This window comes from Musa acuminata, chromosome BXJ1-6 (genome assembly GCF_036884655.1).
Source record: "Musa acuminata AAA Group cultivar baxijiao chromosome BXJ1-6, Cavendish_Baxijiao_AAA, whole genome shotgun sequence".
Lineage (NCBI taxonomy): Eukaryota > Viridiplantae > Streptophyta > Magnoliopsida > Zingiberales > Musaceae > Musa > Musa acuminata.
Genome location: NC_088332.1, coordinates 1518156 through 1534509, shown reverse-complemented (window position 1 = coordinate 1534509; position 16354 = coordinate 1518156). Strand labels below are relative to the sequence as shown.

Here is a 16354-nt window from a genome sequence, read left to right as displayed (position 1 = left end):
ATGGGAAAGATCATAATTAAGTCTGAGAGGGACACTTTACTATGTGATGATTTGGGTTGCCACAGCACAGCTCTCTCTCCCTCTCTCTCTCTATCTCTCTCTCTCTCTCTCGAGGAAAGGACTTGTGGGGCTTGACTTCATGCAAAAGAATGGGTAGTGATGAATCAGTCATCCTTTCTATAATTATATAATTCATTGGATTTTAAGCAATTATTAGTTTGATGGATAGGTTGGACCACTTATATGAATCACACACTCTGCATGAGAGGCCAAACAATGCATCAAACAGTTGAAGAATTGGCAAGGGTAAATTAGTCACTTTATTTTACTATATCACTTTGGTAAAATGCCATCTGGAATATTAGGTTTTGGTATTTATTAGATTGGAACAAAAGTAGGACCAATAACACAAAACATATAATTTGTGAGATGGGTCAAGATAATATTTTTAAAATCGGACCGATAGGTAAATCAATTTTCGACCCGACCAACATAATCAAATTATAAAATATAAAAAAAAATTGATAAAAGATATATCAAATATATGTAAAACTGCTAATATTATTTTTAGATCTTAAATCCTTTGTAATTATCATAATAAAAATATTCAATATAAAATTTATATTCTTAGATCTTTTCTTGTTGTTGAACTCCTTGTAAAAAAAAAAAAAAAAAAAGGGACCCTAGTTGAATTATTTTGTTAAAATAAAAAAAATGATTCTTTTTGCTACTTTTTTATGTGTTTATCCTATTGCCAACTATATGTGTGTCCTCAATAGAACTTTTTGAAGGCATAGGCCACTTCTTGAAAAGGTTTAACTTCAGAAGTGCTGCACATCATGCTCATATCATAATCAAGTTAGAAACCCTAGAAGGAGGAACTCCCTACCCCAAGTTGCTGATAAGAAGAAGTTGGTCCCATTCCTTTGTTTTAGGTTTCATACCATGTATGAGCTCATATTAACTTTTTTTCACCGATGCCCACATAATTACTCCTAATTAATTTTTCTTTTTTCAAGTGATGTGATCTCTGAGAGGCTTACAATAGACAGATCAACCTAAAAAAGCACGATTTTTTTGCTAATTATAAGCTAATAAAATAGCCTCTCTCTCTTTTTTTTTTTTGGCTGAGGATTGAGATAGGAAGACAAAAGAGTTTAGTAGCAGCATGTGGCATGTCCTGGGAAACTGACGAACCCAGCCCCACATAGCATCTCCATGGCTGGCTGTGGCTGTTGCATCCTCCTTTTCCTGCTCCTTTTTGACTCAATTATTTCCATACCTTTACTCCAAAAACCATGTGTAGTACAACACCAGACAAATTTAATGTCTCAGTGAAACGTAATTAATTAGCCATTTCACCATCTCAGTGTACCTCAATGCTTGTTATTGCTTGAGCATCTTCTTCCTCGTTGCTATAGAAGAAGTTTTCAGCCTGTTCTGTGCTTCAGCTTCTTTCTTCCACAGTTGGCAGTAACAATTTGAAGTCACATGTTAAATCTCATCGATGCTGATTCCAAAGATATACTGGTGACCTTTACTAATGAGATATAAATGTACATGGATGAGACATATTTCCATGCAAATTCCTCTAAAAATATTATATAGTAGTGTGATTCCATCTTTAAACATAGAAGATGAACACCCATCACATTCTATGGAGGATACCCTTTACCCACTAGGATTGACATCTTGAGCTCAAGGCAACTTCAGTAGATCATTCATGTCCTACAAGTTGCAGTGCCCTTCGAGATTGCTCCTCAATCATTTCATCTGGTGGAATGTGGCCAATACAAGCCGTGTCATATATCTATATATATATACGAACTGTAACCGAGGATTATGAATAGCTCTTTTAGTGCAGAAACTGAAGTGTAAAGCATATCCATCCTAAAGGGCATACATCTTCTTGTATTCACTATTTAGTATCTCTGAGTCGGAACCGACTGAAATAGACCACGAGCGGGACCTGCTCCCTGAGTTCTTTCTTATGTTCCTCATATTCTTTTCTTCTATTCGGTGAACAATTATGCAGTAGCACATTGATCCTAAGGTGGTCAGCATGATTGTGGCACCTATAGCCATGGTTGACCAAGCCAGCCACAAGTCGTGGTGGCCTACCACAATGTATGTCAGGGAAATGAAGGCCACTGATATGAAGAGGCAAGCCAGCCACATCAACTTGTTCATCACAAAGACCATCCTCCTCTTGGCCTTCTGCTCGACGACTATCAAGGAAGTTTGGACGACCACCACTGCTAATGAGATGAATAGAGCCAAAGAATCGAAAACCAAAAAGATGATGAATGCTGCATTTTTCGCGATATAGGCTTGTCCAAGAGTAAATCCATCTTCAGCGTCCGGAACAAACTGGCCGGGCAATTGGAATATGGCTGCAAAGGCCACCGTGGCGATGAGAACCGCAACCACAGTGTTGGAATTGATGGCGTTATTGAGACCTCCCAGGTGGAGCTTTTGGAGCCTCTTCTTGATCTTCTGGACCTTCATTTCGGTTTGATGCGTTTGTCTGAGCTGGGACTGAACATCGTGTTTTATGTCACTGACAGTTTGCTTCAGTTGCTTAGCAGCAGTCATTGTATTTGCTGGTTCTTTTGCAACAACTGCACCAAATTCTCTTAGAATGGCAGCAATCTCTTCATTTTCACATTTCTCCGCAATGCTGAGGGCTGTTTCACCTGCTCTATTCACTGCATTGATGTCGATTCCTTCAACTGATATCAAAGCCTGTACAATCTGCAGTACCATAAAGCAGATTTTTTACTCGTTACTAGCAAATTGACATGAATTACATAGATGATAAGGCAGTCCAGCACATGAGTGTCCTAACACTGCAGATTCTAGAATGAAATATACAATGCTTTCAAGATAAATATTAAAGGTCAACAGTCAAGAAGATTATACCAAAGCATGTTGCGCTTCGGGCAATTGATCTCTCTTGCAGACAGCAAGTACTCCACATGTGCTAAAGAATAAATAATAATATAAGTACTGCCTATATAAACATCTCTCTTAGCTTTTCAGTATGACCCCTAAGGTAAATTTACTAGCAACATATTACAGACAGGTGGTGCCAAACAGTAGTTCACAAATAACTTTCAATAAACAACCAGATATCATGACCCGACCTGATTAGTCCCCTGGCATAGTGACTCAATAGACTGAGCCTATAACCAGATGACCCGAAATGCTTAAGCCTGCATTGTTAATACTGAACACATCTAGTTTTATATATCGTCAAAATCCTCCTAATTCCAATTTGGGACATAGATTGTCACAGTAATTTCTTGTTAGAAAGGTCACTTGAGGGATAACATAAGAGTTATCGGTGATCAAGCAAGCAAAAGGATAATTAAAACAAATCAGGCATGCATAGCTACCTTAGACCAAACAAACTCACATCTGCAAACAATGAGATCTAGCACTTCAATCTTAAAAGTTGACGGAACAGAAGGGTATGCCATAGATGGCAGAAGACAAAAACACAGAAAAACAAACATGCAACCTGTAGGGCTTGCAAACAGCTAATACCAAATTAAATTTTAAGATATAGTAACTTGCCTTTGGATTGCCCTTCCTTGTAGCAATATGCAATGGTTTATTCCCTTTATTATCTTCTAAATTGATTATTGATGGATCAGGCTTCAGCAACTCCATCACCATCTCAACATTTTGGCCCTTCACAGCCATGTGAAATGCTGTCTGTCCCTTCTTATCAGTCCTTAAACCAATGCGAGGATCCTTATCTAATAGAGATTTCACCACGTTCACATGACCCATTCTTGCTGCTGAATGTAAGACGGTCTTTCCATTATTCCTTGCAATCTTAGCAAGGCTTGCATCAGTTTCTAGCAGTAGATTGACGACATCAACATGACCTTGAGTTGCAGCAGTGTCCAAGGCTGTTGAATTCAATGAATTTGTCGTCATGGCCAGTGCAGGGAAAGAATGGAAGAGTTCCTTCAACACTTCTGCATATCCAAAGATACAAGCAAAGACAGATTAATTATCCAACAATCAAATCATACAAGGAACTCAATAAGAATAGTTTCAACAAGTGATCAGATAGGAAGTGGAAGTGTGGAACAAACAAATAGATTTATTATTGTGAGGAAAATCCATGGGATTTATTGAAGACAAAGTTACACTATTCTTAGGAAGCAAAAATATTATATAGTGAAGAACGATTATTATCCTTGGGTCAACAAAGCTGCCGAATATTCGATCAAACTATTACATCTTTCCTATATGTAGCTGTTTAGCATCTTCGTAAATTACCAAAAATAAGCAGAATTTGAGCAAAGGCTGTTTAAAGTAAATGCCAGAAAGAAAAATCCAGATAACTAACAGGGCAAAAAGTGTCAATTGTATATGTAACTTTGAAAACCTTTACCAACTCTATGAATTCATCCTTTTAGGTTTCAAAAGTTAAACGATGTGATTGATAAAAGGAATCAGGAGATCCTGACATCAGATAGAGGAAAGGAAAAAGTCTACATTATTTTATCATCAAACATCTTCAATGCGCCAACCTAGAAATCACCACATTATTTCACTAATCTTCACATCCAACATGAGTCTCATGGTTGCGGTGACACCAATAGACTAGCCAACATTAATCAAAACAACAAAATTCTTCTTTCAAAGTACAAGGAATAATAACACCATATCAACCACAATAAAGTAAACAATTGATGTCATCTATGGGTAGTTGTTTCATAAGGTATGTACTTATCTATTCATCTACCATCGTTGATATTTTACACCCATGGAATAACAAAAAAAGGTTGTGATCTGGATTAATGGCTTACCAAGATGGCCCTGCTTAGCGGCAATATGAAATGAATCATAGTTGTTATTGGCCTTGATGCCAGCTGATTGAATGTCTGAAACTTTTAATATCTCCCGAACGGCCTCCACATAACCCTTTTCTGCAGCAATATACAACGCCGTCTCCCCATCCTGATTCTGCTTGAAAAGCAAATCTTTCAACTGGGTCTCACTGCACTCCGAGAGTATCTTGTGTACACGCACTGCATTGCCAGCCCTAGCAGCAAGATGGAGCTCCAAATCCCCACGCTTGCCAGGGCTCTCCTTGTTCTTTCTTTCTTTGAAACTTTGCTGTCTATCTCCCAATCGAAAACTCCTTTGTTTGTCCATCCGAAAGCTCTTCTGTTTCTCCATCACCCCGAGCCGAAAGCTCTGCAATTTCTCCAAGGCTCCAATTCGAAGGCTCGACTGCTTCTCCATCTCCAAAGCCAAAAGGATTCTGCAGAAAAGAGTTTTCCTTGCTCCGCCCCACCCCCCTTCTTCTATCTCACAACCAAGAACATCACAGACGAAAAACTGTGGCCACAAAATCTAGCTTGGCAAATGATTCTTCTTTCCTCTCAAGAATCCAAATCAGATGTCAGAACAAGAAGAAATCTCACCAATCACTCAGCTCAAACTTCGGTTACCAGAAATCTACAAATTCACCTCAGACCTCAGCTATCATCACATCAGATGTCCTGAAACAGGGCTCGGATCAATCGCTTACACACATCTCCCAATCATGAAAGAGGAAAAACCCTATTATCCCGCATCACAAGCCCCAAACCAAGCAAAAATACCTCCTTTCTTCCGTCCCACACCCAAAACACCCAGAATAAAGCTAGAAATCCAACCTTTATCAGATTTCTAGCAGAAAAATCACGCTCACTTCCTTCTGGCGACCAGAAATTTCACCATAGTAGCTGAGAAGAAGACTCAGAGTGGACAACCAAGAACCCTTCTTTTTCGCTTTACTCTCCTCCTTTTCACCTTCGTGCTTCCAGAACAGAACCTAAAGCAGCTAAAGAAGCACCGAGACGCCTGCCCATCGATCATTCACCCTTGTGTTCAACGAGCAAAACGATTGCTTGACGCGTAGCAATGGTGCGCGTTGGCCTCAGCGTTCGTGCCACCACTTCGCCAAACCAGAATTTGGTTGGCCCGGGCCTGTAGGTTGAAAGAGAGTGGGAATGATGGCGGCTATTGCCATCAACATCAAACAAGGGGAGGGGGGGGCACACTGCAGGCGCAAGACTCCAAAGCAAAACCAGTGACAGATAAGATTCCGGCGAGAGCAAGGAAAGGTGGCCACTGCAGTCTGAAGGCCAACAGAGTTTACTGCTTTAATATTAGTGTGTGTGTGTGTGTGTATCTTTGTAAATATCTTCTTTTTTTTTTCTTTATGTTTCTCACTGTGAGTAATTTAAGTATATTTATGGAAAGATAAATACTTTTTAGGGCCCATTTAATCAGATATGCACTCATATATACGTAGATGTAATGTCACTAATTAAAATTTTAAGATGCTATTAGAGATCCTAAATTAAATTAAATTTTATATATATATATATATATATATATATATATATATATATATATATATATATAGAGAGAGAGAGAGAGAGAGAGAGAGAGAGAAATCTTCATGAATTTTTTTTTTTCATAATGAACGACAAAATGATTTTAAGAAACATTGTAATTTTGGAAATGCTTTTGCAAGATTTCTCTCTCATTATAGATCACAATTTCACTCTATTAACCTCTACCACATAAATATGTTAATGTTTATAAGTAAAATATGACCGTTGTCATCGTCAATTTGGTAGTGTGATTGGATTATCTTTTTTAACTCCATTTTTATTATTTAAGACTTTTTAGTCAATATAGACATGTTCTTCATCCATGTAGATCAATCAGAAAGGAGACATCCCAAAATGTAGTCTTATTCAAATAGATAATAACTAACAGTGGATTTTGCCTTTCTGATCTGCCGACAACAAATCCCTTTTGCATAAAATACAAATGTTGTTTAATAGGATATGTTAAATTGTAGCTGTTGTTCTTATCCATTGTGATGGAAATTGAGTGCAAACTGTGTCTTCTTTTCTTGATATATAGGTGTCTAATTAGCTTAAGATCAACTTTTTAGCTTATAGTTGCAAAGATGACCATGATTCATTTTTTCAACTTAATTTTGTAATATTAAATGTGCTTTTGAAGCAATGTTCTAAGGAGATTTATTATAGCTAGAGGTAAAAGAAGATCTAAAAAATAATCCTAATTTTAACTATATATATATTTATATATTTCTTTTCTACAAAAATAATTGAGATATTATGATTTTTTTGTACATGAAAAATCATTAATGTTTGGCCACAAGGTTTGACTTTTTACACACTACCTCAAGTTGAAAAAGGTTGTACTTTGAATGAAGAGGTTTCAGCTTTGTGCTCCTTGTGACCTCTTGCAACTATCCAAGTCTTCGTTGCATCGTCAACCATCGTAATGTGCATGAGAAGCAAGATTTTGACCAACCCAAGCTAGTGATGTCATCGGAAGCATGGCTTGACTTCCACCGGAGACTTGCAGGAAACATAATAAGGTTTGGCTCTCGAGAAAATATAGTCAATACAAAACATTAAAGATATGATTCCTTTTGAATGAAAACTAGAACCTGATGAATACTTCAGCTTTGATATCCTTGTGACGTATTACTTCATGAGAAGCAGTAGTATCTCGAATCACAAAGTTCCCAACTTCATGTGGCAGATGAACAGCTTGGGAACCTCATATTTCAGCTTTCGTCTCCGTATAATATATATTACAGCCACCAAAATCTGCACTGCATCATCGACCATCATTTATATAATGTTCATGAGAAGAAGCCATATCTTGAATCGCTTATTCTCAACTTCATGAAGAGGTAGAGAACCAAATAACTTTCAGCTTTGGATCCCCATAGATTACAACCACGAGGTTTCGATCCGCTTACGATGCATTGCAGCTACCAAAATCTGCACTGCATCAGCAGCCATTATTATGTATTATAATGTGCATCAAAAGCAACAGTTTGACCGATTAAAACCAATGATGCCGCATCTTTTGTTGCTTAGTCTAACCGGCTTGAGTTGGCCACCGAGACTCCTTTTAGCGCATCATCATCCACCGTAATTTGAGTCGCAAAAGAGAACGATCTCACTTGATCTTAGTTCGGCCTCAAATTGCCTGCAGAAGGTACGATAAAGAAAGAGGTAAAATAACTCGAGTTCAAGCAAGTGGTTTTGGCTTGGATCACAAGCATTTGAAGCTTGAACTTGACCCCGCAAGATCACAATTGAGTTGGATTTTGACTCCTCGTGATGGTTCAGTACTATCTTAGATGGCTCACGGTTTTCGCATCTTTCCATATCCACATATTACCATTGATAATTCCATTAAATATGCCAAAGAAGCAAAATCCATCAACTCATTATAATAGCCATGTTACGTGAGAAATATTCTAATAATTTTCATCCATAGAGTTCATATACAGGCTTGTCAATATCTATCTCAGTTTTCACACATTATTTTTCATTTTGTTTCCTTCGTCTTCGTGATTCATTTCTCGAACAAAGCCATTCGATAATAAAATATATTTTTTCTATGATAATCCTTGAGATATAATCTTCTCATTTGAAGATTATATACGAAATGGAGTATAAGCATTTGAGTCAACCCCAACATCATAAGATCACACGATGACACAAGATCATATTGAATATTTAGATTATATATTTTTATGTGGGTCACCATGTTCCACAACAATAGTGCAAGTGACCCACAATATGCTTGATCTTTGAGAGACATAAGTGGGACATTCTTCATATAATGTACATAAACACATGACATGGTTCCCTTTGTTAAACCACAGTAAGAAGGAATCATTCAGGCCATGTACTTACTAAATTATTGGTGGGTAAGCTTCAAAGTTCATTGCATGCTTCCTTTATCTATTCCACACAACAATTTGGAAATATTGTCAAAAATATTATTATGTCAATAAAATGTCTCCTAGTCTTAGTCATTGACCACTTGATCAAGATTCTTTGTATTGAGACCAAACATCCAAAAAATTATACTAATTCTATATGCTTATTAAATAAAGAGAATCTTATATGAAGACCTTTTGAAGTTTAAAAAAATAGCACATTGCCACTACAAATTTAAACAAAGCATATGTATGCTTCCATATATTAAGATACTCCACATGTCACTGCCATTAGCATTCATCTTTTTTGTATGTTAGAGAAGTATATAAAAATATAATTCATCTAAAATACCCCTACTAGTTTTAGCATCAAAATGAACTTTTAAAGTATATCAACATAAATTACACTTTCATCTAACAATTAACTAACAATAGCCTATGAATATTAGAATGACATGTATGCAATTTTTAGTGTTTGAAGATATGTTTTTTTTCCAAACATATTTATTTATTTATTTATAAACTTATAGAACTTCATGTAATGACTACAAACAACAATAATGATTTGGTTGGTGGAGTGGGATCCACTATCAACCAATGTGTGATGGTAATTAGTGTGTCCAACAAATACTATGATAACAAGGAATCTAAGTTGTTGATTTGTGGCAAGTATTTCTCCCCCACTCCCATAATTGTTTCTCACTATAACAGGTCTGTCTCCTTGTAATTTAGTCATGGAAGACTTGGGATATGGACAATGTAAAAGAGTATCTTGTTCCTTAGTCAATAGGAACATGAAAATTATGATTCAATGTCATCATAAAATCTTTGGACAAAAACAAAAATGTCTTCTTCACGAATTTTCTACTTTAATTATTTATTTATGAATAATACATATGATTGATAAGATAATCATGAGTTCACGTAATATATATCGCATGTTGTCTACTGGTCTTCTCAATCATATTGGATAATATGTATATGTATATATATACATATACATATATATATATATATATATATATATATATATATATATATATATATATATATGTATATATATATATATATGTATATATATATATATATATACATATATATATGTATATATATATGTATGTATATATATATATGTATATATATGTATATATATATATGTATATATATGTATATATATATATGTATATATATATATGTATATATATATATAATATGTGAAAATACGTAAAAAAAATTATGAATATCGAATAATTGAAATTTGAGGTCCTCGTCGACTATAATATGAACCATATTGCTCAAATTGAGGAAATGGAAGTCCAAATCGAACCAAGTCAACAGTGGAAGCATGCTCGTGGTCAACGCGAAGTGCCGAAGACTTATCTCAACCTTCCACACGTACTTTTTTTCTCTTTTTCTTTTATTTTGGAAAAATGCATACACTTAGCTATTTTGTGTACCAAATTCTCCGACACTAACTCAATCTGAAATCACTGATTGCCTAATATTATTAAGCATATTCTTTTCTCTCTCTCTCTCTCTCTCTCTCTCTCTCTCTCTCTCTCTCTCTCTCTCTCTCTCTCTAATGTGTGATATGTTGATTTGAGTGCATCTTGAAATGAATTGAAATTAGGACAGGTTTGGAATGGTTGTTCAACCAATCCAACCGAACACATATCTATGTGATCATCTTCTAGTAGAAGACAATGTATATAAAATTTCATAATAATATACCAAATACATTTTATATAGACTTTTATACATATATGTGTCCATCATCCACTATACTTATCCATGTGACCATCTCTTTCTCTTGATTTCTTTCCTTCTTTCTTTCAGTAATAAGATCTTAATCCATCAAACACATCTATATGACCATCTTATAGTAGAAGACATTATATATAACATTGCACAATATTAATATACCTAGCACATTTATATACACTTATATACATATATGTGTATGCAAAGCAGTATCTTTCTCTATACTTACCCAGGTGACACTATACACAACCTTTCACTATAATATGTCAAACATATATATATATATATGCATAAAAAGTGACATCTCTCTCATCATTTTCTCTATTTTTCCTTAAATTAATTTTGTGAAAAAAAAAAATCAAGATGGCCATAGAAAATGCTTTAAGAGTATGTTATTTTTGTTTGTAATGTTACAAGAGAAAAAAGAAGGAAGAAAGAGAAAAGAGAAAGAAGGCTCCATTTTCCATTTGTATAAATGAACTGGATTAATAAAGCACGACAATTGGAAAGAATACTTTAGTCAATGAGAAAAGAGATGATGATGAACTTGTTTCCTTAAGTTGAGAACTTTATGATATAAAGAAAAAGAAACCTTCCACTTGCTTGTGACTTGTTTTCATTAATTTATGTTGTTGCTTGCAAGATGAGAAGTCCTATAACTCCATCCATTTCTTCAGGAAGAATCCTTTTGACAAGCTCATTTCCTTCCTCATCTACTAAACTTGCGGCGTGACAGCATGTGATGATCCTCCAACAACAAGATTGCCGTTGTTTCGGCCTTCAAGTTAACCTTGTTCTCCATGTTTAAGTCTTAAGTCTGTCGATGGTCAGGTGATATCAGACACAAAACCCGTGCATATGGCCTCGGCACAATATATGCCTTATGTTTTATGTTTGTAGGCCCTGAGAATGATGGATATCAGTTTGCAGTTCCAGAATTCATGAAGTTGAGCGTGAACAATACCTGCAGCTGCTCTTGACTGTTCACGAAAACCATGCATGTAAAGTGTATATTTGTTAGGGTTAACAAGTTTTTTTCTTTAATTTTTAGAGTCGATCAAATTAAGTAAATCTTATATTCGTTATGTTCTTTATCTATATGTTATTGTTGATTCTTTGTATTGTTGTTATTGGTATCAAGATGTTCTCCCCTACATTATGTTAGGATACAAGAGGGATTAGTAGCTTCTCAGTTCCTAAATACAGTGAGAGATTGAGTCATCAACATGGCATAATCACTTCTGACGGTTTGCTTGCTGAAGTATGTGCCAAAAGAAATAGTGTCTATAGAATTAATCTCCAGTTGCTGCTGTAGGATGAGGTCATGTTTGCTACTCTATCTTCCTATGTCCTTCACACTCCAACCTCCAATTCCTGCTCGTGAAACTTATCTTCAACTTCTTCCAATATTTTAGTCTGCAGGATGAGGTCATGTGTGTTACCCCATTTCACCATGCTCAGTCAGAGGCAGAAGAAACAAGCATGAACTTATCCGCAGCTGCTGTCAAGCTCAAACTCCCCATGTTAGCTAAGACAAGGGCCATGAAACAAGCACCCTTGCATCCATGAACACAGCTGCTTATCACTTTGTCACACCTGAATGGGCCACTGGTGCCAAAGATTAGAGTGCCATAGAGACTCTATGGATGCTTGGACAAGAATCAAGACCTTTAGTGCTCTTTGCCATCATAATATTTCCTCATGTTGTAGATAGCATATGTGATCAACATAATCATGGCTAAATTATCGAATCCATCTTTTTTGTATGGTTAATTTAAACCCATTTTTTGCTTTCTTTTGTACTCTTTTTCACCTTTCTTTTAGCCTCAACTTAGTCTTTAGCATGTTTCTTTCTATTGGCTTTACCAAAAAGATGAAAGAATGCCATTGCCAATCCACCAACCCTTCTTGCAGTTTGCTTCTGTCCACTAGGTGGATTATGATGTCTGACATTTAAGCAAACACCTAGCAAAATCAGCGTCTAATACATGAAAGCAAGCCATACATCACATTAGTTGATCTTTGCTTGTTTTATTATCCGTAGATCATTAATAAAGAAAGAACATCATCCAAATATTAGAATAATCTTAAGTACTTGATTTAAGTACATCGGTGTATGATCTGGTCTATTTCCTATAGGTCGAGGGTTTGAAATCTCATTTTGGTGCTTTAGACATCCATTGTACATTCGTTTTTCATAACCTCTTAGATGGGTTTGATGCGCGATCAAAAGGAAAGAAAAGATAAGATAAAAGAGAAGAAGTATGATATGGTGGCCTTATAACTAACTTGCAATGGTCAACTAAGAGTCTATACTACTTGCATATTGATGGAATGTTACTTATACTTTTTGACTGAATATTGTCATAATAACCCAAATCAGTGCCGCTATCTTCTCCGCCTTTAACTCCACCGATCAAGTTAGCCTACAGAACTTAACCATGCAATAGCAACTTTGATCTTGGGAACACAAACCCAATAGTCAAACTGCACACCAGTTTCAGAATGGGTTTGGCAGAAAGGTTGCATCCCTGGAACACAATCCTTGGTGCACAAGCAGTTGTTGTCAAGATCTTGATTGCACAACCTGAAATGGATTCAACCTCTTCCTACCTCAATTGACTTCAAAGCATGGAAGCCATCTGCATGAAAACTTCCAGTTTCATGCATGCCATGCGCATTTCCCTCCCTATGCCCAGGTCTCTGTGTGTCATCTCATAAATCTCGGCAGAGTTTGCTTTACTTCTCAGCCACCAACACTAAAACCCCCACACAAACCCTATAAATACCAGCCAACACAACCGGAGTGCCCTATGAGAAGCTTACATGGCTGAACTCAACAGCTCCATCATCCTTCTCCTTGTTGTACTCATCTCCACCCACCTCTTGTCATCTGCCAATGAAGTGTACAACATCGCCGAGTACGGAGCCAAGTCCGATGGCCGGACGGACTCGACCAAACCCTTGCTCGGTGCATGGCAGGCAGCATGCGGCTCGCCGGGGCCGTCGACCGTCCACGTGCCGGCTGGATCCTTCTTGGTTCGTCAGGTCACCTTCGATGGCCCTTGCAAGAGCAGCAAGATCGTCATCCGGATCGACGGCACTCTCGTGGTGGCGTCCGACCTCGGCAGGGTCGGTGAGTGGATAGTGTTTGATCACGTCGAGGGGGTGTCAGTGTACGGCGGGACCATCGACGGCCGCGGCGCGTCCCTGTGGGCCTGCAAGGCCACCGGACGGAGGTGTCCCGGCGGCGCCACGGTGAGCTTTCAACCACAAAACGTGACTCTGATCTAACTGGAACTGCACTGATCGCTGTCTTCTTCGCGACGCGTGCATGCAGTCGCTGACGTTTAGGAACTCGAAGCGCATCATGATCAGTGGGCTGACGTCAATGAACAGCGAGCTGTACCACGTCGTGATCAACGACTGCGAGGGCGTCACGGTCCAGGGCGTCAGGATCATGGCGCCGGGCAACAGCCCCAACACGGACGGCATCCACGTCCAGATGTCTAGCTACGTGACCATCACGGGGGCCGTCATCAGGACCGGCGACGACTGCATCTCCATCGGCCCCGGCACCACCAACCTGTGGATCGAACAAGTCAACTGCGGCCCAGGGCACGGCATAAGGTAAGAACGTTCATGCACAACCACCACGTAGCTTTTCACCCACTGAACCAGTTCGTGAGCGGTGGCAGCATAGGGAGCTTGGGGAAGGGATACGACGAGGAGGGGGTGGAGAACGTGACGGTGAAGACGACGGTGTTCACGGGGACGGAGAACGGGCTGAGGATAAAGACGTGGGGGAGGCCGAGCGAGGGGTTCGTCAAGGGAGTGGTGTTCGAGCACGCCGTGATGCAGAACGTTCGAAACCCCATCATCATCGACCAGAACTACTGCCCCGACAACAAGGGATGCCCCGACCAGGTACAGAGACTCATCCCTATCCCTTCCGCAGAAGCCATCAAGAACAGAACTAACCTCCTCTGCGGCTCGCATTCTCCGCAGAACTCCGGCGTAAAGATCAGTCAGGTGAGGTACAACGACATCCATGGATCGTCAGCCTCGCAGGTGGCGGTGAACTTCGATTGCAGCGCGAGCAACCCGTGCACGGGAATCGGGTTGCAGGACATCAAGCTCACGTATGGAAACAGGCCGGCAGAGTCGTCGTGCAAGCACGCCGATGGCACTACCTCGGGCTTCGTCGTGCCGCCGAGCTGCATATGACGATGAACTTGAGCTGATCTGCATACCTACATATACAAGTACCAGGAAAGTGAGGTTGAAGACTGCATGCGGACTCACGAAGTACTGATGTCTGCTTCCGATGACACGTTCGAGTAGATCCATGTGTTGAACAGAAACTTCAGATCTAATCGTAGTAAATGGAAATTAATGGTGTGCTATCATCATTGCAGTCAACCTAATGATGTGATTTCTATGGAACATGACTCGATAAGCACGGCATGTTTACTTCATATATATGAATCGTGTGAGTCAACGAGTGATGTGGGAAAAAGGTCAGCGCTGTGAGATGGGAATGACGACATCAGATCTTTGTGCGTGTATTAAAATGTTTTCTTTGTTTGATCATCATTCACACGTACACATGTTGCGTACCTGCCTTACGATCGGAGCAATGACCGAGGTGGCTCCCATGCTTCTTCCAATCAAAAGGCAGGTACATGCATGTGTAAGCCACATGTGGGTGCCGATTTAGTGCACTACTTTTTAGCATAATTATATATATGTATGTCTCAAAATTCGTAATTTAAGTATTTATCGCTCTAAATTCGAGTATATAAATCTCCACATTTAAGTAAATGCCATCATAGTTAATTTTGACCATTAATATCATCATATTTAATTTCAAATGATATTAAAAATTATCAAAAATATTTTATATTCCTACGAATTATTTTTTATAACTATCCTTTCTAAAATTATTATTATTATATATTTTTTAAATATTAGTAATTATGATATAAAGTAATTAGTTTTATCTTATGAAGTGAAAGGTTTAAATATTTAAATGATATATACGGAAGTATATGATGGGAGATCTTTATGATTGGATGAGATTGTTGTCTAAAATGGAGTCGATCGAGTTTGTTGTTTTAGGTTCATGAATATGGAGTCCAGTGACAAAAGAATGATGCATAACATTAGAAAGACATTTAGTAGAAGAGTGACACCATAGATAAAGTTGAATAGTTCATTATTTATCATCACACATCTACGCTATCATGATTTTTATTGATGTATCAAAAGATGAATTACACAATCAAAATATTACGAACTAGTAAAGAAGGATAGAACATAGGAAAACCAAGAGAATTAGTGTAGTGTATTTTTCGTTATCAATATAATATCGGATTTAAAGAAAGAAACATATTATTTGTAGACTTGAAGTGATAAACATGAAATATCATTTTATTTTTGGATAGTTTTTTGGGTTTTTTTTGGCTTATATTCCTTTTTTTTGTCCCTAATTCTTTCTTTTATTGGCCTATTGTCACATACCTATTTCTGCCAACGGATCCCACAGTCTTTGTGCTTCACTACTACACGGCACCGCAACTTCCCATACATTAATATCCGGTGGAGCAAAACCGCGTACCGAAATGACCGAAACACCCTCCCGAGCTGACCCCTGTCCGTAGCAACCTCGCCGCGTTGGTCGTCGTATCGCGATAAATTCGTCAACTCCATATCCAACGGTCAATATTACACCTTCGCAGCGTCGAAACTACTTTTGAACCGTTCGATCCGGCGCTTCAGGCTTCGGATCGCCCC

At 38.0% G+C, this 16354-nt stretch overlaps 2 protein-coding genes across 2 annotated transcripts; one reads left to right on the top strand and one right to left on the bottom strand.

The window, feature by feature from the left end:
* Positions 1–1511: 1511 nt before the first annotated feature.
* Positions 1512–6134, bottom strand: LOC103971124 (ankyrin repeat-containing protein At5g02620). Its single transcript, XM_009385082.3, has 3 exons — positions 4830–6134; positions 3580–3989; positions 1512–2754 (listed from the first exon to the last, which is right to left on the bottom strand). The coding sequence occupies exons 1-3, from the start codon at positions 5266–5268 to the stop codon at positions 1891–1893; spliced, it is 1713 nt and encodes a 570-aa protein (XP_009383357.2). The 5' UTR covers positions 5269–6134; the 3' UTR covers positions 1512–1890.
* Positions 6135–13384: 7250 nt separating this feature from the next.
* LOC135677613 (polygalacturonase-like) lies at positions 13385–14980 on the top strand. Its single transcript, XM_065189977.1, has 4 exons — positions 13385–13816; positions 13899–14188; positions 14257–14485; positions 14567–14980. The coding sequence occupies exons 1-4, from the start codon at positions 13385–13387 to the stop codon at positions 14783–14785; spliced, it is 1170 nt and encodes a 389-aa protein (XP_065046049.1). The 3' UTR covers positions 14786–14980.
* Positions 14981–16354: the final 1374 nt, after the last annotated feature.

What these genes read in the sequence shown, in the direction of transcription:
- LOC103971124 (XM_009385082.3), bottom strand. Translation starts at nt 5,268, where the DNA reads ATGGAGAAGCAGTCGAGCCTTCGAATTGGAGCCTTGGAGAAATTGCAG. An exon ending in CGCTAAGCAGGGCCATCTTG is followed by an intron (nt 3,990 to 4,829) that starts GTAAGCCATTAA and finishes TTGGATATGCAG; the next exon opens with AAGTGTTGAAGGAACTCTTC. An exon ending in CAAGGAAGGGCAATCCAAAG is followed by an intron (nt 2,755 to 3,579) that starts GCAAGTTACTAT and finishes ATGGTACTGCAG; the next exon opens with ATTGTACAGGCTTTGATATC.
- LOC135677613 (XM_065189977.1), top strand. Translation starts at nt 13,385, where the DNA reads ATGGCTGAACTCAACAGCTCCATCATCCTTCTCCTTGTTGTACTCATC. An exon ending in GGTGTCCCGGCGGCGCCACG is followed by an intron (nt 13,817 to 13,898) that starts GTGAGCTTTCAA and finishes GCGTGCATGCAG; the next exon opens with TCGCTGACGTTTAGGAACTC. An exon ending in GGCCCAGGGCACGGCATAAG is followed by an intron (nt 14,189 to 14,256) that starts GTAAGAACGTTC and finishes GAGCGGTGGCAG; the next exon opens with CATAGGGAGCTTGGGGAAGG.